The following is a 26,947-nucleotide window of genomic DNA, read 5'->3' as shown; positions in this document are numbered from 1 at the left end:
TTTTTTTTTTTGGTTTGTAGATGGGAGTCTAGCTCTTGTCGCCCAGGTTGGAGTGCAGTGGCACAATCTTGGCTCACTGCAACTTCTACCTCCTGGGTTCATGCAATTCTCCTGCCTCATCCTCCTGAGTAGCTGGGATTACAGGTGCCCACCACCATGCCCAGCTAATTTTTGTATTTTAGTAGAGGTGGAGTTTCACCATTTTGACCAGGCTGGTCTCAAGCTTCTGACCTCAGGTGATCTGCCCACCTTGGCCTCCCAAAATGCTGGTATTAACAGGCGTGAGCCACCGCGCCCAGCCATGAATACACTTTTTATAAGTGCATACTAGTGGACATTTTCAGTTTCTGACAAATTCTACCTTTATAAAAATCACTGAAGATGAATTTTATCAGAATTTGATCTTTAGTATCTTTTTAGTCCTATGTTGCAGTCTGAAAGATTAAAATTCACAGGAGGCATATAGAGTTGGGTATTTGTATTTTTGGCAGCAAAATATATTAGGGAAACAGAATCAAAGACCTTATAATTCCTAAAAATAGATACATATGTATCAAACTTTCCTGAATTTTATTTTGTGATGTCAAATCTCTTTAAAATTTACTATTTTGATAATTATAAAAAGGTGTTAAAAATCACACCTCAGGCATTCCTGGATTACCTGATGTTGGTGCCCAGTTACTTTATTCAGAAGTGTCGGATTGATTTTTGTAGCTCCTCTCTCAGTGAATATAATCCAGGGGACTAGAGTGCTATTCATGGTTAGCCCATTTAGGCAAGTTCTATTCTCTTAGCACATTCAGATAAAAACCACACAGCAAAACACCAGGCTGTCAGTGAGGATGTGCTTCAGGTCATTGTTGAAGTTAAATGAGAGAAGGAATGTAAACATAACAAAATCTGAAAGGTAAGTGGAAGTTAAGTTATATAGCATAATTTAGTATACAGTTTTTCCAAATTTTAGAGCAAATTATGTGTTTTTATTCCTTCACTAATGAGATATTTTATATCAAGAATATTTATTATTTTTTAAAATTCCTGACTTACTGGTGTGAAAAGAAGTGTTTTTTTTGTTTGTTTGTTTGTTTTTAATAAAAATTTAAAAACAGTTTTAAAAAAAGGAAAAAAAATTAAATATATTGCCAGCTGGGTACAGTAACTCATGCCTATAATCCCAGTAGGCCTGTAATCCCTGGGAGGCTAAGGTAGGAGAATCACATGAAGTCAGGAGTTTCAGACCAGCCTGGGTAAGGTAGCGAGACCTCATCTCTACAAAAAAATGTGAAAATTAGCCATGTGTGGTAGTGTGCACCTGTAGGACTCAGGAGACTAAGGCAGAAGGATTGCTTGAGCCCAGGAGTTCAAGGTTATAGTGAATTATGATGGTGCTACTGCATACCAGCATGGGTGACAGGGTGAGACCCTGTCTCTTAAAAAGGAAAAAAAAAATTTGCATATTGCTGTAATTCTTCAACCAGGTCTCATTATAATTCTTTATCAGTTAATAATAAGCATTTTAGTCTGTATCTCTTACGTGCCAGGAATTGTATTTAATGATACAGAAATGATTAAGACAAGGTATATTTCTTCAGGGAGCTTTCAGTCTAATTAAAGGAGACAAATATATAAATAAATTTATAGTAGAGTCGAAGTACAACAGTAAGATAATACTTACATAAAACCAAAAAGTGGATACTACTTGGGAAAAATAATTCTACAGGAATTTGGGGTAGGCTGAGAATTTGTGGTAGCATTGTTCCCTGAGCTGAATTTTGGAAAAGATAAATGAAGCCTTATGCTGTTAAACAGATTTCTAGGGAAAGGGAGAGTCCTCATATATGGGTGTAGAAATCTGAAATCACTTGGTAAATTTGGAGAACTATAGGCAACTACATGTTGTTTATGTAAATAGAGTAGTGTGATGTAAGAAATGTCAGGAAGTGAGGTTGCAGAGGTAAACCAAGGCAAGAGTGTCACGTTATACCAAGGAGTTTAGGTTTTACCATGTAGATAATGGGGAGGTAGTAAAGTATTTTAAACAGGGAAAAATATAATCTGACTTATAATTTAGAACACTACCTGGGCTGTTGGAATGAAGAAGGGAGGTCAGACAGTTTTTATATTACATCCCCAACCTTTTTTTAAAAGTCTAATGTTACTCTATTGAGAGAAAACATGGAGTTGATGCAGGTATAATACATAGATTGATTCATGTCTTGCCATAAGTGATTTAAGTGGTAAAAAAATATATATAACAAAAAATTTACCATTCTAACTATTTTTAATTATATAGTTCAGTGTGACATTAAGTACATTCACATTGTTTTTCAACCATCACCAAATACCACATGTCTCCAGAAATTTTTTTATCTTCCCAAACTGAAACTCCCTTAGCCATTAAACAGAACTCTTTATTCATCTGCTCTCCCCCCTCAGCAATCACCGGTCTATTTTCGGTCTCTGTGAGTTTGACTACTTTAGGTTCCTCATGTAGTATTTGTGCTTTTGTGACTGGCATATTTCATCTGGCATGATGTCTTGAAGGTTTGTCCATGTTCAGAGTTTTCCTTCCTTTTGAAAAAGGCTGAATAATACTTGGTTGTAGGTATATATATCATATTTTGTTTATTTATTCGTGGATGAACACTTTGGTTGCTTCCTGTTTTGGCCAATTTGAATAATATTGCTGTGCACATGGGTATATGCATATCTCTTTGAGTTCCTGCTTTCAGTTTTTTGACTATATACCCAGAAATGGAATCGCTGGATCGTGTGGTAGTTCTATTGTTCTTTTTTTAGGGAAAGGTCATGCTTTTTCCATAGTGGCTGTAACATTTTCCATTTCTACCAACAGTGCATGGTGGTTCCATTTTCTTCATATCCTCCCCAATACTTGTTATTTTATGGGTTTAAAAAATTTTTGTAACTATCCTAATAGAAGTTAGGTGATATGTAGTTTTGATTTCCATTTTTCTAATGATTAGTGATATTGATAATAAGCCCCATCTTTTTGTGGGCTTATTGGCTGTTTGATTTTTTTTTTTGGAGAAATGTCCATTCAAGTCCTTTACCTATTTTTGGGTTGCATTGTTTGTATTGTTGAAATTGCATGAGTTCTTTATATATTCTGGATATTAACCCATTATCGTATACATGATTTGATTTCACTCTGTTGATGGTTTCCTTTGATGCACAGAAGTGTTTGATTTTGATGTAGTCCAGTTTATCTATTTTTCTTTCATTACCGGTGCTTTAGAATATTCTTTCTTTCATGTTTTTTCCCTAACCATTAGACTATCAGGGAAGGGTAGTTATTCTTGAGCATTCTATTTGAGAATTAGAAAGCAGGGCCAGGTGTGGTGGCTCACACCTGTAATCCCAGCACTTTGGAATGCCAAGGTGGGTGGATCACATGAGCCTGGGGGTTTGAGACCAGCCTGGCTAACATAGACCTCATCTCTATAAAACCTTAAAAATAAAAAATCAGGTGTGGTGTAGACCAGCTACTTGGGAGGCTGAGATGGGAGGAGCCTGGGAGGTGGAGGCTGCAGTGAAGCCATTATCATACCACAGTGGTTGGTAACAGCAAAATCTTACCAGCGTAGGGAATACTTACCTTTTTAATAAAAGCAGAACAAGTTTCTGTTTTAAGATTGAAGTTTAAAATTGAGTGAATATTAGTTCATTTTCACACTGCTATAAGGATACTCCCTAGACTGGGTAATTTATAAACAAAAAGGTTTCATTGACTCACAGTTCTGAATGGTTGGGGAGGCCTCCGGAAACTTACAGTTGTGGCAGAAGGTGAAAGGGAAGGAAGGACCTCCTTCACATGGTGGCAGGAGAGACAGTGCACAGCGGAAGCTGCCACTTTTAAAACCATCAGATCTCTTGAGAACTCCCTCACTATCAAAAGAACAGCAAGGGAGAAACTGCCTCCATGATCCAATCACCTCCCACCAGGTTTCTCTTTCGACATCTGGGGAATTACAATTTGAGATGAGATTTGGGTGGTGACACAGAGCCAAATTGTACCAACAGAGGAAAACTAAATATATAGTTGTTTTATCCCCCCTATTTAGTCTTTTACTGTTAATAGTGACCCTGGCCATGAACCCTTGTGGTACTGAGGTGAAACATGTATTCTGAGGATATTGGTGTCGGAAGCCTTCCCCTCTTTTCCTCTGAAAAGACATTTCAGAAAGGCCTTCTCTGGCCACCACTCCTGTACTATCCCAACTTGTGTTCTGGTTCATGCAGATCCCTTCCCTTCTTTTATATTTATTCTTAAGACTTTTAAAATCACCAGATATTAGGATATTTGTTTGTCATTTCTTTATTGTCTGTCTTCATATGGGCATAGTTTTGTCTCTATTTTGTTTACTGCTGTCTTTCCAGTGCTTGGAACAATCCTCCGTGAATATTTGGCAAATTAATAGAGCAGCTTCTAGCCGAACATCTTTTAGTGGCTACAGAAATCTCAAGAAGTAGATGGCTTCTTCACAGCATGAAATAGTTGGCCCATGACTCTCACTTTTATTCATATGCTTTGTAACACATCTCATCCTGTCGATTATTTCTGTTGTAGCCTCCTATTTTAATAATGTGCCATTTATATATTCCATTAAATAGGCAAGTTATTTGAGTGCCTGTTGTGTGCCAGGCATTGTTCTAAGATAGGCATGGGTATTAAAATGTTGATGTTTTAGGCATAAGTCATTTTGGTATCAACAGTTTTAAAGAGAAAATTTTCATTTAAAAGGATTTATGAACCAAGTTGTATTTATAAAGATACATTAGCTTAGTACTTTTCTTACATGTAACCTAATGTGAACTGTTTTCCAGATATTTTCTAAATTTGGCACAGTCTTGAAGATTATCACCTTTACAAAGAATAATCAATTTCAAGCCTTGCTTCAGTATGCTGACCCAGTAAATGCGCATTATGCCAAAATGGTAATTATGATCTTTTGTTTCATTTTTCAATTGTTAATCACACCAGTGATAACCTGAAGGAAGTCATCATATCTTCTCTCATGCCCCACTTTACCATGTGTTTTCTTTTTAAATTGTGTTAAAATATACATAATAGTTACCATTTTAGTCATTTTAAAGTGTATGATTGCATGTATTTTTTTTTTCTAAGCTAAAAATCATTACTTCTTCATATGAAATGGTCTCAAATTTCCTATCACCTCTCACATCTCTGAGACTAATTCCTGTTTGTTATGTTTAAAGTCTGGAGTTGAACACAGTACTCCTGATGTGAGCTGACTAATACAGCCATCGTTACCTTTGCGCTTTCATTTACTTCTCCCATCCAAGTACTAACCAGGCCCGACCCTGCTTAGCTTCTGAGATCAGGCACATTCAGGGTGGTATGGCTGTAGACCATTTACTTTGTTAAATCAGTCAGAGATTGATTTCACCATTTTTGCAGCTGTATTCTGTGTTTATTCCTGTTGAGCTCTGAATTGGTAGAGATACTAAATCTTAGGAAATATGCTGCTGTCAATTCATGTTGTCTTTTTTTTAGTACACAAAAACCTGACTATTTTGACAAGGTATAAAACGACGTTCAATTCGGTTATCTTAGACATATCTCCTATTGATGTCTATCCCTAACTCTAATTTCATCTTGTAGCAGTTTTTGCTAGTCGTTTCTACATTTTGGTCAAAGATGAGGACTAAGGCTTATGGTACTTTTTTGTACCACACTATGTCTGGCACTTGATTGGGAGTATAGCCTTTATATTTGCTGTACCCTGAACTTGCATATATTATTTTGTACCTTTATGATGGCATACTTCTCAATGACCATTATTATAAATTAGGATTTATATTATATATGTTCTATTTTTATGTGCTTTGGTTTCTGGTGTCTATTTTTATAAATTCAAGCATTTGCGAATGTCATAAGTGGCCACAAATACCCCAAGGTAAATTTTTATTCTTCCAAAGGAAGGGGTTGCTAATCTTTGGTCACAACTGATTCCACATTTCCCTCAGTTTATTATTCAAAGTATTGCAAAGTAAATTTACAAAAGAAAAAAATAAGTGATAGATAATATTTTATGTATTGTGGCTCTGACAAGTAGCATTTACAAAAGCTTTGTTTCATCCAAGCAAAGCTTATGCATCCTAGTATAATGTGAATTATACTAAAATGAGTTAAAATGGAATGTAAAATCTGAGTATCTTAAAACTTTTGGTACAGGCAAAATAATCATAATAGTGAACATTTCTGTGATAGATAATAGTTTTCCAGTTTTTCACATTTCTCCTTTCTTATTTGATCTTACCACAGACAAGATAAATATTATCAGTCTTATTTTACAGATAAAAACTGAGACTTAGAGATTTTCTTTTTCTCAGACTCATAGTTAATGACTGTGAGGTAAAAATAAACCTGACTCTGGCTTTTTAGTCAGTGCTTTCTGCCTCACACCTGATTGCCCCTCTTTGTCAATAGAGGCTTCTTGGTTATCAGTGTTGTTGTCTTGCCAAAACCAGTCCCTTTCTTACATGCTTTAGGCTCTGGATGGCCAGAATATCTATAATGCATGCTGCACCCTGCGTATTGACTTCTCCAAGCTCACCAGCCTTAATGTGAAATATAATAATGACAAAAGCAGAGACTTCACTCGCTTAGACCTTCCTACTGGTGATGGCCAGCCATCCCTTGAACCCCCTATGGCTGCTGCTTTTGGTGAGTAGTTCCTTTTTGGGTCACAAAGCAAGTTTTCTGAAGTTACAAGTTTCGTTTATTAAGCCATGTATGTTAGTAAGCCATTTTCTTCTTGAGTTCTCTCAGGATTTATAAAGGAAAGCAAGAATCATGGAACGAAGCATTCCCATTAATTAAATATTAATATTAGGAGGTTCTGTTAGTTGACAAAACAAATGAATATCTGAAATTGAGTTACAAATTTATTTTCCAACATTATAATATTCATTCTTTAAAAGCCACAAACCATTTCGTTCTAATGAATGGTCTTATTAACATTAATTTAAATGTGCTAGTTTATAGCCAAAAGAATTTTGCTATATATGCTCTTGAGAAAAATACTTTTCCGTTTTTAAATAATGATGTTTTAAATCAAACCTAAATGAATAGTATGATCTTCTTTTATCCAGAGAAGATTTATTTTGTTTTGATTTTTTAAACTTTAGAACTTCTAGCTGTATCTTCAGCTTGTGTGAAGTTGCGTTTTGTATTAGTAAAAATACAGCCTTCTAAATTGTCTCTGCAAATTGTAGCTTTGAAGAGCCTCCCTCTTTTATTTAAAGTAACCCTCTTAAGGAAAAAGCAATGGATGGCCTGGCTTGAGTATCTTACTAGGTTAGTATGTGCTATGTTTGGTATTACAGTTCTCAAAAGTGTGGTTTATTATTTAGAAAAAGTATTACTACCTTTTGTGATTGATTTTTCCTTTCCCAAATGACACCATAAAATATTGCTAACTGGGACTTTAATAGTATTTAGTTCATCATGTTTTATAGGTGAGAAAATGAAAAGAATTAAGACAATCAATTATAAAATTAAGACAATCAAATGATTGTCCAAACTTTTCTAGAAAATAGTTCATTACTTTAAAGTGAAAGCTTTTTTATTATTTTTAATTTAAAAAGCCAAATGATTCAACACATCTTTATAATATTGTTAAAATTTCTGTTTTGGCGTCTTTGACCAAATTTTTGTGTTTTATATTTGTTACCAGCCCCTAACTTACTTACCTGATTTGGCAGAGCCAAAGGTCTTTGTCATTACCATTTCAATAACAAACGATAGAAATATTTGGGGCCAAAAAAAATACATGTATTGGGGCAAATTAAAGTTTGCCAAAACTCAGCTATCAAATGTCAGAATTCACTTGTTCTAATAATTATATACTCTTGGTGCGATTGTTCTATATTATGGGAGGAGGACATTTTAAAAATATGGTTAAGAAGTTTGATTTCTGAATATAAAATATCAGAATGTTTATATCCTTTCTCATTAATGTTGTTAATCCTTAGTCACTGCAAAACAATGTCTACATCCCAAAATAAGTGATTCATCAGACAGAGAACAATGCACTTTATATATTGTTTGAAAGTTTCTCTGCTCTGCCTCTCCCTAATATTTGACACAGTTTCACTATTCTCTTCTTTTTTCTCTTGGCTTCTGAAACACCACTCTCCTTACTTTCTTCCTACTTCACTGGCTGTCTTTTCTCTTACAAAAGGTTACCCTTTACAGTTTCTAGGGCTGAGTCACAAGCACTATGTTCTTTCTTTTAGTGACACTTGTTATACCTATAGAAAAACTTATAAAACATGTAAGTATATAAACACCCATGTGATTACCAGCCAGGTTAAGAAATAAAATATTTATACATACTGAAGAGGCACACTGTGTACCTTTCTTCATCAGTTTTTTTCACTCTCCCTTCCCCAAGAAAACCACAGTTCCAAATTTGGTGGTAATCATTCTCTTGCCTTTCTGTTTTCCTGTTGTTTTTTTGCCACTCATTATATATCCCTAAATGGAACTTTAAAATTTTTTTTAAAGCTGCATTTAGAACTTTACATAAATGGACTCTTGCTGGTTTTCTCTTGTGACGTTATTTGCTCTGTATATCTTTGGTGATTCATCCATATTCATACATGTGGCTGTCGTTCATTCATTCTCAGCATGGTCAAGTCTATAGTATCCTACTGGAAGAATATATAATATATATCTTGGTTTGTTGATCCATTTTACTGTTGACCAATATTTTGGTTGTTTTTAGTTTGATGCTACTATGAACGTTCTTGTCTGCCAGACAAGAGCTTTCTCCAAGAAGTACGTAGGAAAGGAATTGTTGTGTCATAGAGAACATATTTCTTCAGTTTCATTAATAATGCCAGTTTTCAAAATGATTGCACCAGTTTATAACTGCATTGTGAGATTAAAATTTTTTCAAGCTGTCTTCTACGAAGGGAATGAGATATTTTCATTCTTTTAATTCTAGTGTATGTTTAATGGTATCTTAACATAGTTTTCACTTGCATTTTCCTAATTACTAATGAGGTTGAACGTATTTTTGTTTATTTTTCATCCTTATAAATTTTGTGTTCAATTCTATTTTTTATTTACATGAATACGTTCTTTAGTGCTGATTTCTGAAATTTTGTTGCACCAATCACCCAAGCAGTATACACTGTACCCAATGTGTAGTCTTTTACACCTCACCCCATCCCTGTTCAATTCTTTTGTCTATTTTTGTGCTTTAGTTCTCATTCTTTTCTTACTTAATTGTAGGAATTCTTTGTGTATTCCAGTTACTAGTTCATTGTGTGTTATTTGTGTTGGAAATAAATTTCTCCCAGAATTTTTTCTGGTAAAGATCGAAACAAGTATTAGGCTAATTTATTTGTCATGTTTCTTTCGAGTCATTTAATTCAGAACATTTTTTTATTCTGTGTCTTTCATAACTATTGCTTCTCTGTGCCCCTGTTCCCCCTTCTCCACTGAGACAGGGACTCACTCTGTTGCCCAGGCTGAAGTGCAGTGGTACGATCACAGCTAACTACAACCTCAACCTCCTGGGCTCAAGTGATCCTTGTACCGCAGCCTCCTGGGTAGGTGGGACTATAGACACTCTCCGTCACACCTGGCTAATTTTTATTTTTATTTTATTGTAGAGACAGAGTCTCACTGGGTTGCCCAGGTTGGACTATTGTATTTCTGAAGAGTTTGGGGAGGATATTTTTTGTAGAATATCTTTCCATATAGGTGTCTGTTTTTTCCTTATCATAATACATGTTTTTGAATGGAAATACTACAGAAATAATTTTGTGTCTTTCCTACCTCATTACATTAGGAGACACATAATGTTAATTTATTCTTGTGGTGTTAGCTTTGATCACTTATTTAAGTGATCTTGCAGGTGTCTTCCCTGTAATGTTACTATTTTTCCTTTTGTAATGATTTACTGGTTAAGATAATAAATACCCTGTTCTTAACATTTTTTACCTTTTATTTTTCACATCTGTTACCAAAATTATTTGTTATTGTGATGGTTGCCGTGAGGTAATTTGCTAATTCCATCATTTCTTCTACCTTTATTAGCTAGCATTTTATTACAAAGAATGTTTTTCTTGGCTGGGCGCGGTGGCTCATGCCTGTAATCCCAGCACTGTGGGAGGCCGAGGTGGGAGGATCATTCGAAGTCGGGAATTCGAGACCATCCTGGCCAACATGGTGAAACACCATATCTACTAAAAATACAAAAATTAGCTGGACATGGTGGCGCGTCTCTGTTGTCCCAGCTACTTGGGAGACTGAGACAGGAGAATTGCTTGTACCTGGGAAGCAGAGGCTTCAGTGAGCCAAGATCGTGCTACTGCACTCCAGCCTGGGCTGGACTGGGCGAGACTCCATCTCCAGAAAAAAATAAAAATAGAAAAGAGTGTTTTTTCTCAGCTGAGAACACTGGCTTACACCTGGGAGGATGAGGTTTCTTACCATCATCACTTTTATTCATTTATTCATACTGCTAACTTAAGTTTTTGTTTGTTCATTTGTTTTTATGAGACAGAGCCTTACTCTGTTGCCCAGACTGGAGTGCAGTGGAACAGTCTGGGCTGGCTGCAACCTTTGCCTCCTGAGTTCAAGCAATTCTCATGCCCCAGCCTCCTGAGTAGCTGGGGCTATAGATGTGCACCACCACATCTAGCTAATTTTTAAATATTTTTTTGTAGACACGGGGTTTTGCCATTTTGGCGAGGCTGGTCTTGAACTCCTGACCTCAAGTGATCTGCCTGCCTCGGCCTCCCAAAGTACTGGGATTACAAGTGTGAGCCACCGCGCCCAGTGGAGCTTAATATTTACTAGACTTATTTTTCTGGGCTTTGCTACATTGGTCTAGTTGTCCCCTTTTGTCATTACCAGAAGTCAGTCTCTGCTGAAGTCTTTTTTATCTTTTTCTTCTTCAAGACTGTCTTGGCAGTTCTTGACCATTTGTATTTTTTATGAATTTTAAGATCAGCTTGTCGAGTTCCAAAAAAAAAAAAAAAAAAAAAAAAAGTAGCAATAGCTGTTAGGGTTTTGATTGGGATGACATTGAATTTACAAATGAGTTAGAAGATAATTGACATCATTACAATAGAATCTTCCAGTCTTTGAATTCATTTGGACATTTTTTTTTTTTTGGAGACAGGGTTTTCCTCTGTTGCCTAGGCTAAAGTGCAGTGGTGAAATTATGGTTCACTGCAGCCTTGACCTCCAGGCTCAGGCAATCCTCCCACCTCAGCCTCCTGAGTAGGCAGGACCACAGACACACATCACCATGCTCTGCTAATCAAAAAAAAATTTTTTGTAGAGATAGTGTCTCACTATGTTACCTAGATTGATCTAGAGCTCCTAATCTCAAGTGGCCTTCCCACCTCTGCTTCCCAAAGCACTAGGATTACAGGCATGAGCCACTGTAGCCTGGATGTTTGTTAATATCTTTCGGTAGCATTGGGTGACTTAAAGATTTGCACTTTTTTTTGGTTGCATTTATTCCTGAGCACTTCTCACTTTTAATTTTATTTTACATGGCATAGTATGGTGGCTGAGAACCATACTTTTTGTATTTTGATTCTGGACCATTATTTATAAGCTGTGTAATCTTGGACAAGTTGCTTAAGTGCTCTGCATTTCCCTTTCTTTCTATGTGGAATGCTTAACAATTCTTAACTGGTAGGGTTTCCAACATTAAATGTGCTCATGTACTTAAAGAGTTTAAAATGATAACTAGCATAAGCACAATGTAGGTTTGAACTATCATTATTGTTTTGTTTTCTAACTGTTGGTAATATAGAAATGCAACATTGTTATCTCTTGATTTCATAACTCAGAAACCTTAATAAACTTACGAATTCTAGTAATTTGCCTGTGGATTCTTTTTGCATTTCAATATGTATAATCATATTATCTACAAATAATGTCAGTTTATATCCTTTCTTCTAATCCTAGGGCCTTTTTTTATTTTTTAAGACAGAGTCTCGCTCTGTCACCCAGGCTGGAGTTCAGTGGCACATTTTCAGCTCACTGCAACCTCCACCTCCTGGGTTCAAGTGATTCTCATGCCTCAGCCTCCCAAGTAGCTGGGATTATGGGTACTTGCCACCATGTCCAGCAATTTTTTTGTATTTATTATAGAGACAGTTTCACCATGTTGGCCAGGCTGGTTTCAATTGCCTCACCTCAAGTGATCCACCCACCTTGGCCTCCCAAAGTGCTGGGATTACAGTACGTGAGCCACCGCACCCGGCCTAATCCCTGGGACTTTTAATTTTTTTTCTTGCTTTAGTGAGATAGACCAAACTTCTAAAATTAATATAAAAATGGAAAAGGAAAGTATTTAGAATAGAGCTGCTGAAAACATTTTTCTTTTTAAGCTGTAAGACTTAATATGGAGCTGCAGTAATCAAGCCAGTATGGTAATGTTAGAAGGATAGTTACAGAGATTAATGGAGCATAATGAGAGAGGCTAGAAGTAGATCCACATATGTGGTCAATTGATTTTCAACAAAGTTGCCAATCTAATCCACTAGGGAAAGGGAAAATCTTTCAACAAGTGGATTTTGTACGAGTGGATATTAGTATTTGGGATAAAAAGCGTTGACTGTTATCCTGTGGCATACTGACAAGTTAACTTAAAATAGGTCTTAGTCCTGTATGTAAAATTTGTGGTGTGGACCTGTAGTTCCAGCTATTCAGGAGGCTGAGGTGGAAGGATTACTTGAGCCCATGAGTTCTGGGCTATAGTACGCTGTGCTAATCAGGTGTCTCTGCTTAAGTTCAGCATCAATATGGTGACTTCCTGGGAGAAGAGGACCACAAGGTTGCCTAAGGAGGGATGAATTGGTCCAGGTCAGAAATGGAGGAGGTCAAAACTCCCATGTAGTTCAGTAGTGGTATTGTGCCTGTGAATAGCCACTGTATTCCAGCCTGGGCAACATAGTAAGACCCTGTCTCTTAAAAACAAATAAACTGACACCTAAAAAATTTCCAGAAGAAGACATAGGAGAAAATCTTTGTAACCTGGGGATATGCAGAGTTTATTAGAACACAGAAAGCATAAAACATAAAATGAAATAATTTACCTAGTGTACATCATAATTTTAGTGCTCCATTTGAAAGATACCGTCAAGAAAACCAAAAGACAAACATCACTCCAAGTTGGCAAAACCTCTGGCACCTACCTAGCCTGGTCATTTGTGAGATTTAAAAATGTTGCTGGGCACAGTGGCCAGCACACCTGTAGTCGCTGTTACTTGGGAGTCTGAGGCAGGAGGATGTGTTTGAGCCCAGGCTGGAGTGCACTCTAATCAAGCCTGTGAATAGCTGCTGTACTCCATTTCAGGCAACACAGGCACACCCCATCTCTAAAAAATATATAAATAAATACATTAAAATGTGACTTAATGACAAGTGTTAACTAACTAAACTTAAATGTTCATAGCAGTTTTATTTATAATAGCCAAAAATCTAGACGTATTCTACAAACAGGTGAATAGATAAAAATATGATGATTCTTCCATGCACTCAAATAGTATTCAGCAATAAAAAGGAGTAAAGTAGTGATAAAGGCAAAGAGATTATGCTGAATGAGAGAAGCCAGACAGAAAGGAACACCTAGTGTATAATTCTGTTTGTATATTATTTTGATAAAATGCAAACTAACCTATAGTGTGAGGTCATTGGCTGCCTGAGGACAAGGTTTGGAGAGAGATGGATTGCGGAGGGTCATGAGAAAATTTTCAGGAATGATGGGAATATTTGTTATCTTGACTGTGATGATAATTTCACATGCTTTAAATATACAGTCATGCATTACTTAACCACAGGGATACGTTCTGAGAAACGTGTCGTTAGGCAGTTTTGTTGTATACTTACACAAACGTAGATACAGCCTACTACACACCTAGACTGTAAGGCATGTTACCGTAATGAATACTATAGGCAAATTAATATATGGTAAGTATTTGTGTATCTAAACATAGAAAAGGTACAGTAAAAATACAGAATGAAAGATACAAATGGTACACCTGTATAGGGCACTTCCCATGAGTGGAGGTTGCAGAACTGGAAGTAATATTTTCCGTTTTTAAATAATAAATTAGCCTTAGCTTGCCCAGGTATGGTGGCTCATGCCTGTAATCCAAGCACTTTGGGAGGCCGAGGCAGGAGGATCACCTGAGGCCAGTAGTTCAAGACCAGTCTGGCCAACATGGTGAAACCCCATCTGTCCTAAAAATACAAAATTTAGCTGGGTGTGGTGGGAGGCTCCTGTAATCCCAGCTACTGGGGAGGCTGAGGCAGGAGAATTGCTTGAACCCAGGAGGCAGAGGCTACATTGAGCCCAGATTGTGCCACTACTCCAGCCTGGGCGACAGAGTGAGACTCAGTTTTTAAAAAATAAAATAAATACATAAAATAAGCTTACAGTAACTTTCTAACTTTATAAACTTTTAACTTTTGACTCTTTTGTAATAATACTTAGCTTGAAACACAAGCACATTGTGTACAAACTTTTTTATGTACAAGCTGTACAAAAATACTCTTCTTCATATCCTTATTCTGTAAACTTTTTTCTATTAAGAATTTTTTTTTTTAACCTTTTATACTTTTTTATTAAAAACTAAGACACAAACACACATTAGCCTAGGCCTACACAAGGTCAGGATTGTCAATATCACTGGCTTCTACTTCTGCATCTTGTCCCACTGGAAGGTCTTCAGGGACAGTAACACGCATGAAGTTGTCATCTCCCATAATGACAATACATTCTTACGGATTACCGCCTGAAGGACCTGCCTAAAGCTGTTTCACAGTTAAGTTTAAAAAAAACAAAAACAAGTAGGAGTACACTCTAAAATAACAATACAAAGTGTGGTATAGTACGTATATAAACCAGTAACATAATTCTTTGTTACTTACTACATTGTATAGTATATACTGTACATAATTATATTTACTGTACTTTTATATTATTGAGTTTGTTTATGCTGGCATCACTACAAACATACGAGTACTATGTTGCACTACAGTGTAACAATGGCTACAATATTACTGGGCAATAGAAATTTTTCAGTTCCATTATAATGGCATGGTACCACCATTGTATATGTGGTTCATTATTGACTGCTGTGCATGACAGTATATCAAAACTCATCACATTGTACATACGCAGAAACACATAATACAATACATATACATGTATATATATGCCTTTTATTGTGTGTAAGTTAGAAAAGAAATTAAGTAAAATCATTTTACTCTAATGCCGACTACCCTCCAAAAGTTTCTATTTCTTTCAGAGTCGATGCCCCCGTCTTTACATTGGATTACAGGCCCTGTACCGTCTTTTTTCTTTTTGACAATTCTTTTTACATGCTCCCCTACATCATCCTTCTACCCGCCAATACTGATATCCCTATTGTCAGACATTTTAGGTATGTTCCAACCTCTGGATCTTTCCGCTGGTTGTTTCTTCTGCCTGGAGTGCTTTTCTCCCAGGTACACTGAGAGAGATTTTTCTCATCTGCCTTCCTTGACCTGTCTTGAGCAGCTCTTCCTCAGAACTCTCCTGGTTTTTTCTGTTCTTTCTTTCTTTCCTTTTCTTTAGTTTCTTTTTCCCCCTCCCCCCTTCTTTCTTTCAGCAGGTCTCTCTCACTCTGCTACCCAGGCTGGAGTGCAGTGGTGCAGTCATGCCTCACTGCAGCCTGAACTCTTGGGCTCAAGCAATCCTTCCACCTCAGCCTCCTGAGTAGCTGAGAATACAGGCATGCATCACCATGCCTGGCTAATTTTTTAAATTTTTGTACAGGGGGTGGTCTTACTATGTTTCTCAGGCTTCTCTTGAACTCTTGGCCTCAAGTGATCCTCCCACCGTGGCCTCTCAAGTACCAGGGATTCTAAGTGTGAGTCACTGTGCACAGCCTGTTTTTTTCCCTATTGTCACCTTCTTACATGCTATACAATTAACTTACTGTATATTGTGTGTGTTGCTTATTCTATTTTTAACTCTATTGAGCTTCACCAGGGCGGACTTAAGAGAGTAGGGTGCCTATTTAGTTTACTAATGTTTCCCCATGCCTGAAGCAAAATAACCATGTAAACAATATTTGCTGAATGAATGTTTATTATTCTGTTTTTCCACTATTGGTTTGAAGTTTAGTACTGTTTGTTTTTATCTAGAATTTTTAACTTTTACACATTTTACCAAAATCTAATGTCAATTAATAACTGTACCTTTTCTTACATAATAGAAGAATATTAGAACATTTGGACTCCTTTTACGTCCTCCGAACCTGTGATGTTTTTGTTTTATTTTTACATTATTTGACTTTAATCTTGCAATTTGTTATTGTCTTGTACAGTCAGTGTTCATTGACATTAAACCATATATAACTCTTCAGGCTTTTCATTCCTTCTTGTAACTCAGACATGCCATCTGAAAACACTTATATTCTGCCTGAAGGATACTCTTTAGTATTTCACTTAGGAAAGGTCTGTGGTAACGTATTTGGAGTTATTTGCCCCCAATTATCTTTTATTTAAGACGGAATTTCACTCTGTTTGCCCAGGCTGGAGTGCAATGGTACGATCTTGGCTCATTGCAACCTCCACCTCCCAGGTTCAAGTAACTCTCCTGCCTCAGCCTCCCAAGTATTTGGGACTAAAGACACATGCCACCACACCCGGCTAATTATTTTTATTTTTAGTGGAGATGGGGTTTCACCACGTTGACCAGGCTAGTCTCAAACTCTTAACCTCAGGTGATCTGCCGACCTCAGCCTCGCAAAGTGTTTGGCTTACAGGTGTGAGCCACCGTGCTGGACCTAATTTTGTGTATTTAGTAGAGGCAGGGTTTCTCCATGTTGGTCAGGCTGATCTAGAACTCCCAACCTCTGGTGATCTGCACACCTCAGCCTCGCAAAGTGCTGGGATTAGATACAGGCATGAGCCACTGTGCCCGGCCAGTATCTTTCGTTATCAAGTTTAAGAGTTATTTTTGCTGAGTATAAAGTTCCAGGTTGAGAGATATTTTTCTTTCAGCATATTAAAGATACCATTTTATGATGTTCTGGTCTCCATTGTTGTTCTTACAAAGTTGTTACCGGGCATGGGGGCTCACACCTGTAATCCCAGCACTTTGGGAGGCCGAGGCGGGCGGATCATGAGGTCAGGAGATTGAGATCATCCTGGCCAACATGGTGAAACCCCATCTCTATTAAAAATACAAAAAATTAGCTGGGCATGGTGGCGCGTGCCTGTAATCCCAGCTACTCGGGAGGCTGAGGCAGGAGAATCACTTGAACCTGGGAGCTGGAGGTTGCAGTGAGCCAAGATCATGCCACTGCACTCCAGCATGGAGACATAGCGAGCGAGACTCTGTCTCAAAAAAAAAAAGTTGTCAAGCTAATTGCTGCTTTGTTGTCGTCTTTTTTTTTTTTCCTGGCTATTCTTTAGGGATTTTTCTTTTCTTTGGTGTCCATTTTCTTTGGTGTGGTTTCAGTATGATGTATTCATTTAAGGATTTTATTCTAATTAGAGCTCATTGGGCTTCTTGAGTCAGTGGATTGTTATTTTTAGTGGTTGTAGAAATCCTTTCATATATTTCCCCTTGTCACAATTTCTCTTCTTTCTGGAGCTTTAATAGGACATGTTATACCCCCCCACTCTGTCCTCAGTGTATCAAACTTACTTTCCTTTCTGGGCTGCATTCTGAAGAATTTCTTAGGACCTAACTTTCAGTTCACTGATGGCGCTCTTCAGCTTGATTTAATTGTTGTTAAATCTGTCCTGTAATTTTAGATTTTAGCAATTGTGGCTTTCATTTCTAGAAATTTTATTTGGTTCATTTTTAAAAAGTGTCTCCTGTACTACAGATTTTTTTTGTATGCCTTTTTTCAAACTTACTGTTTAAATCTTCATCTGCTTAATTTAGTATCTCAGATTTTTTACAGTTTTCTTTTTGCTTAGATATTTCTGACTTTTTGGGTTTTTTGTGGGAGAGGGTGGGGATGAGTTATTCATTTTACTTGGAGAATTAATTATGATTGTTCTTTGAGGCTCAGGATCAAGGTGTTTGTTCCTCCAGAGAGAATTTGCCTCCAATATTAAAGGTTCTACATTTGGGATCATTTTAACCTAAATTAATAGCTTCGTTTTCCTTTAGACTTCCAAGAAATGTAAATCTAGATTGTAAATTTTTGTGAAGGCTTCCTTTTGGTTAGAACTTTTCAGGGACTTTTCTTCTTCCGTGCTAGTCACAAAGCTAACCTTCCTGGTAGTCCTCTGAAGATGGGAGTAGTAGTAGATAGGGTAGATTATTTTCAGTCTATACTAATAGATTAATGCAGTGAGAGTGTCCTGTTGACTTCCCACCTTGGGCTACTCTGGGATTTACTTCTGGCCTGCCAACCCATGAAGCTGACCAAACCAAAGCTCAGTGTCACAGGGTTAAAGTTTTAGCCTAGTTACTCCTTATAATCATGGCAACTTTTAGTTTTTTTTTTTTTTTTTTTTTTTTTTTTTAAAGTCTTTTTTTTTTTTTTTTTTTTTTTTTCTGCAGTAAGGTTGGTTTATATTAATCATTCTCCAATTTAGACATTAAGCTTGTTTCTTTAGGATTTTGCTGTTTTAAATAACACTGTAATAAACTGATTTCATAGGTTAAAGTGTTATCTCATGTATTAATTCGTATTCCCTTAGTTGCTATCATGGTGGTACATTTTCTAAATGTGAAGAATCTGTTCTTAGTCATTCAGACCTGAAACATTTTTCATGAAATGAAGATACGAATGCGTTGTCTAACAGGTTACTTTGCTATATAATGTTTCTGTTTCTGCTCATTTAGGTAGTGTAGATTATATAGACACTTGAAGAATGTCTGTTTTGTCAAATATTAGCAAATGTCAAATTTTCCCTGTAAAATTATCTTATTTTACAGGGAAACAGTTATTTAAATTTGGTAGTGATAATTGTTTGCCAGTTCTTTTATGTATTTCTGTTGAATGTTCTGTAATAGTTATCTCAAAATCTTTCCTCATTTCTCTCAGATATACTGCTTGCTAGAGCTCTGCCTCACCCCTTCTGTAGCCATATGTATTAGCCACTTTGCCATGCCTAAAAACTACCCCTCTTCATCAGTGGTTTATAGAAAGGAACGTTTTTCTCTCCCACATGCCTCAGTAGCTGTGAATAAGCTCTTGCAGCCATCTTCCACTTGTCTTTTTAATCTAGGGCCAACACCAAAGATCCACTCCTTTTTGAGACATGGCATTCTTGTGGCCGACAGTAAAGAATAAAGGAGCAGGTATAAACCCATAATGCCACTTAAAGGTTCTGTTCCACCATTATTATTTGGGAAAAACGTGCCATGATCAAGCCCAGTGTGAACTGTGTGGAAATGTGTGCTCCTCTGCCAAAAGGCATTGCAAGTCATGTATGGCCAGTTATATAGAAGGGAGCAAACAGATATTTTGCAACAATAATACAGTAGCTACCATAGCTCTCCTTATGTTTATTTTTAGCTTTTCTAGTGTAGATTTTCATAATTGCTTGGGTCTGTCTTGAAGCCTCTTTGTGAAGTCTTCTTTGTGCCTTAAATATAGTTTTTTCTGTTGTAAAAATGAATCACTTTACCCATGATCTTGAGCTTACTTGCATGTGTTTAGCAAAGACAAAATCTTGTCTGCTTTGTCTCTGACTAGAATGCTGTAGCTCATGATATGCTTTCAACATGTATTTGTTAAATGGATTTCACTCTCCCTTCTTACTTCACCAGCTATTCTGTCAGTTACTCTCATTTTTTGTATCTCAATATCAATTCTCTCTGCTAATTCTATCCCTGCAGTCTCTTTTGACTGTATTTTCTTGAATTACTATAATTAGTTACATATTTAATAAATTATATTAAGTAATTCATTTTAATGAAGAAAATGAAATTATATGAGTTTTTAACTCTTGGAAAATGGAGCCTACATACTTGTGCCTATAAATATGGTCTTCTCCCTATCATTAAAAAAGCAAACTCCCCTCTTTGAGCTTTGCAGTCTAACCTCTCACTATTTCTGTAATAGTGTTGTTTACCTTCCTCATTTCTCCTTCTCTGTGCACTATATTGAAGGTCCTTCCCATCCCCGTTTTGAAATGATTCCTCTAGAGTCTGGGGTACAGGTATTGATCGACTTACGACCTATGCAACTTACGACCATTCGACTTTACGACCACAATTGCCACGACTACTCCGCGTCTGGCAGCGCAAACGTTGCCCAGCTGGGCGTACGACAGTGCGGACCAGCTTCCGGCAGCGCTGCCATCTCCGCGTGCATATAGCCTACTCAACTTACAACCAAATCGTGTTACGACCGGTCTGTTGGAGCCAATCACGGTCGTAAGTCGAGCACTAGCTGTACTATAATTCCTTGTTTTTTCCCTATTTTTAAGGCTATTCTTTTTCTGTAGGATATTCCTTTTCCTTCTATTGCTTAAGTGTACCTTTACCCCCAGGCTGTGTCTTTAGCCTTCATTTCTTGTCTTCAGCCCTTTTTAGTGGAGCTCTCATTTGTATGGCTTTCACATTTATGTCTACACAGGTAATTCGCAAATTTATGTGAATTCACAAATTTATGTGTTTACTTATAATAATCTGAGTTTGCTCCTTTATTTCCACTTTTTGGCATTTCTATTTGAATGTCTTATCTTGAATTTGATATGCCCTAAACCAAATTAATCATTTGTCTACTAAAAGTGACTCCTTCACTGGAACTCTTATTTTTGTTGATGATACACAGTCACCGGGCTTTTTAAAGGAAAGAGAAGACCAGCATTTGTTTAGTATTTGGTACACACTAAATACTGTGCGTCTTTGATTACATAGTAGCTAGCTCAGGTTTTACCTCCAGAGAAAACTTACATGACCAGTCACAACAAATCCTCTGTGATCACTTCTTAGTCCAATTGTAGTACATTTGAATTTTTACCATTCTACCCTCATCATGAGTCTCCTGTTATTCGTACTTTCAGTTTGTAAGCCTCTCAGAGGCAAGGATTTTAACTTTTTTATTAGCATACTTACCCCACAGGTACAGTATGATTTAATAACATTTAGTGAGTAATTGATTTTTTTATTATAAAATATTGCTCTAAATAAGTGAAAGAATCTCAGGCTGTACTGTTGATCCTTGAACCCAATTGAAAGGGGTTAGCCTTTGGATGTGGCAGAGGCTCTTTATATGTTAAAGATCACTTGTTGAACAGATCTTTACTCTGTAACAGAATCCCTTTGTTAGTCATATACTTTCATATGGCCATTTTATATTGCTTTGATAACCATATTTATAGAAGGTAGTATATTTACTTTAGCTTCTCTTTCCCATTAGGTGCACCAGGTATAATTTCTTCACCATATGCAGGGGCTGCTGGATTTGCCCCAGCCATTGGATTTCCTCAAGCTACAGGTGACTCTTTTAAGTTGGATTTGAAATGATTTTCAATGAAGTTGTATGTTTTCTAGGAACTTATCAAGATGAAGAATGTTATCATAGTTGAAGAATTTACCATAAAAGTATTATGCATATCAGCTGTAGAAGATTGTTGATTTGTATGATATATACCTTCCTTGTTTTTATGAATAATTCTCTCTGGTTCCATTCTTAATTCCAATAATCCATTATATGTTCTGCATCATTTATGTTTGCCATTGGCACAAATAACTATGGGTTAACGACATTAAATAACCTTAGATTTGCCTTTCCAGTTGGTATATAAAATATATAAGCTGCTTCTGTCTTTACTGATAAGCTTATCAATTATGTGTTGAACAGACTTGTCTTATCTGAGTCTTTAATGCCTTTGACAGTACTCAACAAATAATATGCAGTCATACTATACATTCACTATTCAGCTTCTTCAGAAAATCTTTTGTTATTAATGGGTTTTGAAGATTACTGTAGATGGGTATGCATGCTGTGTATTTCAGGGGAGATACATATTTTGTCTCTTTAGCTAATGGAGGTAATTAGGAGATAGGAGTTGATTAATACTTTGATAATGACTCCCATTATTTTTCAAATAGTAAACAAAATGAATTTGATTATAATTTAAGGAAAAGAGAAAATATTACTTTATGATTTTTATCTCTGATGTCTAAAGAAAACACTGAGGTTGGTGAATAGGGGAATGGCAGAGTGGTAAGCCTCTCTCTACATATTTTCAACTTATAACTGATTCATGACTATAACTGCATTTTAAATTACAACATAGCTGCTTTCTGGCCGTAATCTTTCTGTCTTAACCTTTGAATTCTGGGAATTTTAACTTTCCCTTCTCTGTGTGTCTCTGTCTCTCTGCCTCCCTCCCTCTCTCTCTCTCTCTCTCTCTCTCGTTGTTGTGAGGCAGTCTTGCTGTGTCGCCTAGGCGTGGCACAATCTCAGCTTACTGCAACCTCTACTTCCCGGGCTCAAACGATTCTCATGCCTCAGCCTTTTGAGTAACTGGGACTAGAGGTGCCTGCCACCACGGCCAGCTAATTGTTGTATGTTTAGTAGAGATGAGGTTTCGCTGTGTTGGCCAGGCTGGTCTCAAACTCCTGGCCTCAAGTGGTCTGCCTGCCTCAACCTCCCAGAGTGCTGGGATTACAGGGTAAGCCATCCCACATGGCCAGTAACTACTCTCTTTTCGATGGAGAGGATGGAGTTAACCAAAACAGAAAGAGTGATATGAAGGTTGAGGTTTTAAATATTACCATCTTGGTGGTTTTTAGTGTATCTTAACATATGTTTAGTTAAGTGAATATTCCACCTATTATGTTAAAAACATAGTTTTATTTATTCGAAGCTCCTCCAAGTTTAATCGGTGGACATTTTGATATGTTTTCCCTCATTTTGGATATTTCTTTTAGATACACTCTATGTACAAATATTAAGTAATAAATATTAAGAAAGGTGAAAAGTAAATAAAAGAGGGCTTCTGACTTGATAAGACTTTTGAGCTGATAGAGGATACACACACACACACACACACACACACACACACACCACGCACACACCCTACCGTGTAGCTTAACTGTGCTCTTAGCCTTTGTATAACAGACATACAAATGGCAAAAGTTATGCAAAACTGTTGGAGTTGGACTGGAGGGGCATGGGAATAGGTCATGTGGGGGCTATTGATTTCATGCAATAGTATTCAGCCTGAGAATGTGGTCTGCACAGTTTTAAAATTCAGCAGTGTGGATGATGGTAGTTATGACCTTCTTAGATTGTTAAGCAGAATATGCTGAATGTAAAATATATTACAATTTAATTACATGGTATGTGGTAAAGTGGCCAGACTGTTTATTTTAAAGAATCATTAAATTAAGGAATTGGTTCACTTTACATAAACTAGAGGTTTACCTTAGACACTTTTTAGCTGAGAACACAAAATAGCGGGAAAGTGTGCTGTTTTAAGTATAGTGTCAATATTCTGGTGTTACTGAGCTTTCAGTAGTTCCAAAATACCTAGAGAAGTAGAGAGCTCTGAATATTTCTGCTACAATAAGAGTATTGAATACTGTAAATCTATTTTGGTCAGAATAATGTTTATATAGCATTTTATACAGTCACAAAATGTTTTTCCCATATAAAATGTCATATAGCACTACCTAGCATGCATGTTTTTGACTTCTCCTGAAGGACTTAAAAAAAAAAAAATACTTACCTGATTTTATGGTAGAAGCCAGTATGAAAAATATATACACTTGATAGAAAGATGCTAGAAAATATCTATTGTAAGAAACAAAGGAAGTGTTTGTAGTTGATAGACCCTCTGAAAAGCCTAACAGCGTTAGACCCAGTGATTTCAGTTAGTCTGCAGAGCACTTTATGAATAATAGAGCACAAAGTATAATAATGTCAACAGATGAGGAGCTCAGCTTGCAGGCAGACTCTGTAGGGCAGAAAACTAGACTTCAGTATCTTTATGGTAGCCTTGACACATTTTCTTTCTGTGTTTTTGCTTTCCTCTTTATTTGCTTAAATTCTATCAAGTGTTACAGTTCTTCTGATAATTAGAATATGAAATGCTTTTGGTATTTTTAAAAGGTCTGTCGGTTCCAGCTGTTCCTGGAGCTCTTGGTCCTCTCACAATCACCTCCTCTGCTGTCACTGGAAGGATGGCCATTCCTGGGGCTAGTGGTATACCAGGAAATTCTGTTCTACTCGTCACAAATCTCAATCCTGATGTGAGTTGAAAAGTATTCTATATAAATAGTGTTTCAGGAGAAGGTATAGTAGCAATTTTTTTTTTTTTGAGAAAGAGTTTCACTCTGTTACTCAGGCTTGAGTGTGGTGCGGCATTCACTCACTGTGACCTCTGCCTCCCGGGCCCAAGAGATCCTCCCATCTTAGCCTCTCAAGTAGCTAGGACTACGAGTGCTCACCACCACGCCTGGCTAATGTTTTTTGGGGTTGTTTTTGTTTGTTTGTTTGTTTGTTTTTTGCATTATTTTGTAGAAATAGGATCTTGCTATGTTGCCCAGGCTGGTCTTGAGCCCCTGGGCTCAAGCAATCCACCCACCTCAGCCTCCCAAAGTGCTGGGATTACAGGTGTGAGCCACCATGCCCGGCTATGGTAGCTTCTGATCCAGGGTTGTATTCAAATTAAAATGCTTAAGTTTGTTTTAAGGACTTTTATTAAAATTCATCACTAGTATATAAAACCATTGCATTAAAATAAAAACTGTCAGAGTATAAACTTATTTTCAATTTTTACTTAAATTATCGTCAGACACTTATTTTGTGTTACCCTTTACAGCTTATCACACCACATGGGCTTTTTATCCTGTTTGGTAAGTTCATTTTTGCCATTTTAATATTGTCTACAGGTGTGAATTGAGCACATTTCATTTATTTAGTAATATTTATTGATTACTTCTGTGTGCCAAGTATTGTGCTGACACTGAGGATAAAACAGTGAATAAGACTTTGCAAGTAATTACAGTGATGATTTATAATATGGGAAACAGAGGTTTTGTGTAATGCAGGGAGACCTAACCTAGCAGAGGGACTCAATAGAAATGATAGTTAAGCTGACTTGTGAAACATGAGTAAGAATCAGCCAGGCAGAAAGGGAGGGCAGTGTCTTCACAGGGGAGGGGAGGGGAGAGAGTTGGGTCCTGGTACATGGAAGTACCAGGAAGGAAGCCTGGTGGCGAGCATAGTGGAGACCTCGTGAAGGTGAACAGCTGCCTAGGGTCAAAAGCATGAAGAGCTTTTGAAAGCTTTGTTAAGGAGTTTGGTTTTTAACCTAAGAACAATGGGAAGCCATTGAATAGTTATGAGGCAAGAGAGTGACATAATGTGATTCAGGTTTTTAAAATAGCCTCCAAACTTTCCAACAGCATAGAATTACGAGAACAGTGAAATAAGCAATATTTACTATTTTAAAGATTTTTATTTATGTTATTTATTTATAATTTTTTGAGGCAGAGTCTCGCTTTGTGGCCCAGGCTGGAGTGCAGTGGCATGATCTCAGCTCACTGCAGCTCCAACTCCTGGTTTAAGCAATATTCCTACTTCAGCCTTTCGAGTAGCTGGGATTAAGGCATGTGCCTCCACGCCCAGCTAATTTTTGCATTTTTAGTAGAGACAGGATTTCACTATGTTGGCCAAGGATGGTCTCAATCTCCTGACCTTGTCATCTGCCTGCCTCGGCCTCCCTAAATGCTGAGATTACAGGTGTGAGCCACTGCACCTGGCAAGATTTTAATTAATGACAGTTTATTTTTCCATAAAAAATGATTAACATTTTGTGAGCAATATGATTTAATACGCTTTGATATTAAAAAATCCTTGTTTTCATTTTGATTTCAGCATTCTAAGGGTAGATCATTTCACGACTTGACTTTAATGGTTGTCATAGCTGAGGAAGATAAGTCATAAAGATATATAATCTAAAAGCAGGGTTTTCATTGTTGCTGCACTTTAATAATTATTTCACTAATTTTTTCATGTAATCCACCAACCTTTGTCATGCTTTACCTAGAAAAGTTCAATTTTTTCCTCTTAAATTAGTGGATCTTGAAACTGTTATATTTGAATATGTGTAACAAACAGAGTTAAAACTCATTGGTATGCTTCATTTGTAAGATTTTTAAAATAAGATTGGAAATTGTTTCCAATGTTTTTGCATCTGATAGTTTTAGAGACAGGGTCTCACTCTGTTGCCAGGCTGCAGTGCAGTGGTGTGATCATAGCTCACTGCAGTGTCAAACTCCTGGACTCAAGCAGTCCTCCTCCCTCAGCCTTCTGAGTAGCTGGCATATAAGTGTAAGCCACAGCACCCGACTGATAGGGTTGTTGTTTTTTTTTTTTAGTGGAATTTTTGAGGTATAATTTACAGCCATACGGTTTACCTGCTTTGGATTTACAACTCAAAGATTGTTAGTAAATTCACAGTTATGTCGCTATCACCACAGTCCAATTTTAGAAAATTTTCATCACCCAAAGAAATTCCTCATGCTCATTTACAGTCACTTATAAAAGTTTTTATTAATGATTGATGCATGTAATTTTCAGTAATAAAACCATGTATTAACAGTACATTTTAATATGACTCTTACAAAGCATGTTTTATACTAAAAGCAGTTAAATTTCTCACCCATTTAAAAAACAGCTGGGTGCATTAGCTCATGCCTGTAATCCCAACGCTTTGGGAGGGCAAGGCAGGAGGATCAGATTATTTGAGACCAGCCTCAGCCAGATAGTGAGACCCCATCTCTACAAAAAATAAACACCCACATTTTGAAAAACAAATTGTGTATGTTTAGTTTTTAAAGAATAGTTACATCACCATCTTGTTATTTCTGAGAAAGGTAGCAAATTCAGAATACTTGTCTCTATTTAAAATTTTTAAAGTGCCATTAGTATGGTAAGGATG

The 26,947-nt window shown here is 36.8% G+C and overlaps 1 protein-coding gene across 7 annotated transcripts in view; it reads left to right on the top strand.

Moving 5' to 3' along the window:
* The window catches only part of PTBP3 (polypyrimidine tract binding protein 3), a 116,225-nt gene that overhangs the window by 78,110 nt on the left and 11,168 nt on the right, over positions 1-26,947 (top strand). For all 7 annotated transcript variants that reach the window (XM_017503403.2, XM_017503405.2, XM_017503402.2 and 4 more), the window contains 5 exons: positions 4,846-4,956; positions 6,535-6,709; positions 21,409-21,486; positions 24,112-24,251; positions 24,824-24,857. In XM_017503403.2, the coding sequence (XP_017358892.1) occupies positions 4,846-4,956; positions 6,535-6,709; positions 21,409-21,486; positions 24,112-24,251; positions 24,824-24,857 (538 nt within the window). The remainder of the gene's footprint in view (positions 1-4,845; positions 4,957-6,534; positions 6,710-21,408; positions 21,487-24,111; positions 24,252-24,823; positions 24,858-26,947) is intronic.

The sequence above is a fragment of the Cebus imitator genome, unplaced genomic scaffold (assembly GCF_001604975.1).
Source record: "Cebus imitator isolate Cc_AM_T3 unplaced genomic scaffold, Cebus_imitator-1.0 Scaffold310, whole genome shotgun sequence".
Classification (NCBI taxonomy): domain Eukaryota; kingdom Metazoa; phylum Chordata; class Mammalia; order Primates; family Cebidae; genus Cebus; species Cebus imitator.
Note: the sequence above shows the minus strand (reverse complement) of the source record. Positions and strands in the feature narration are given on the sequence as shown.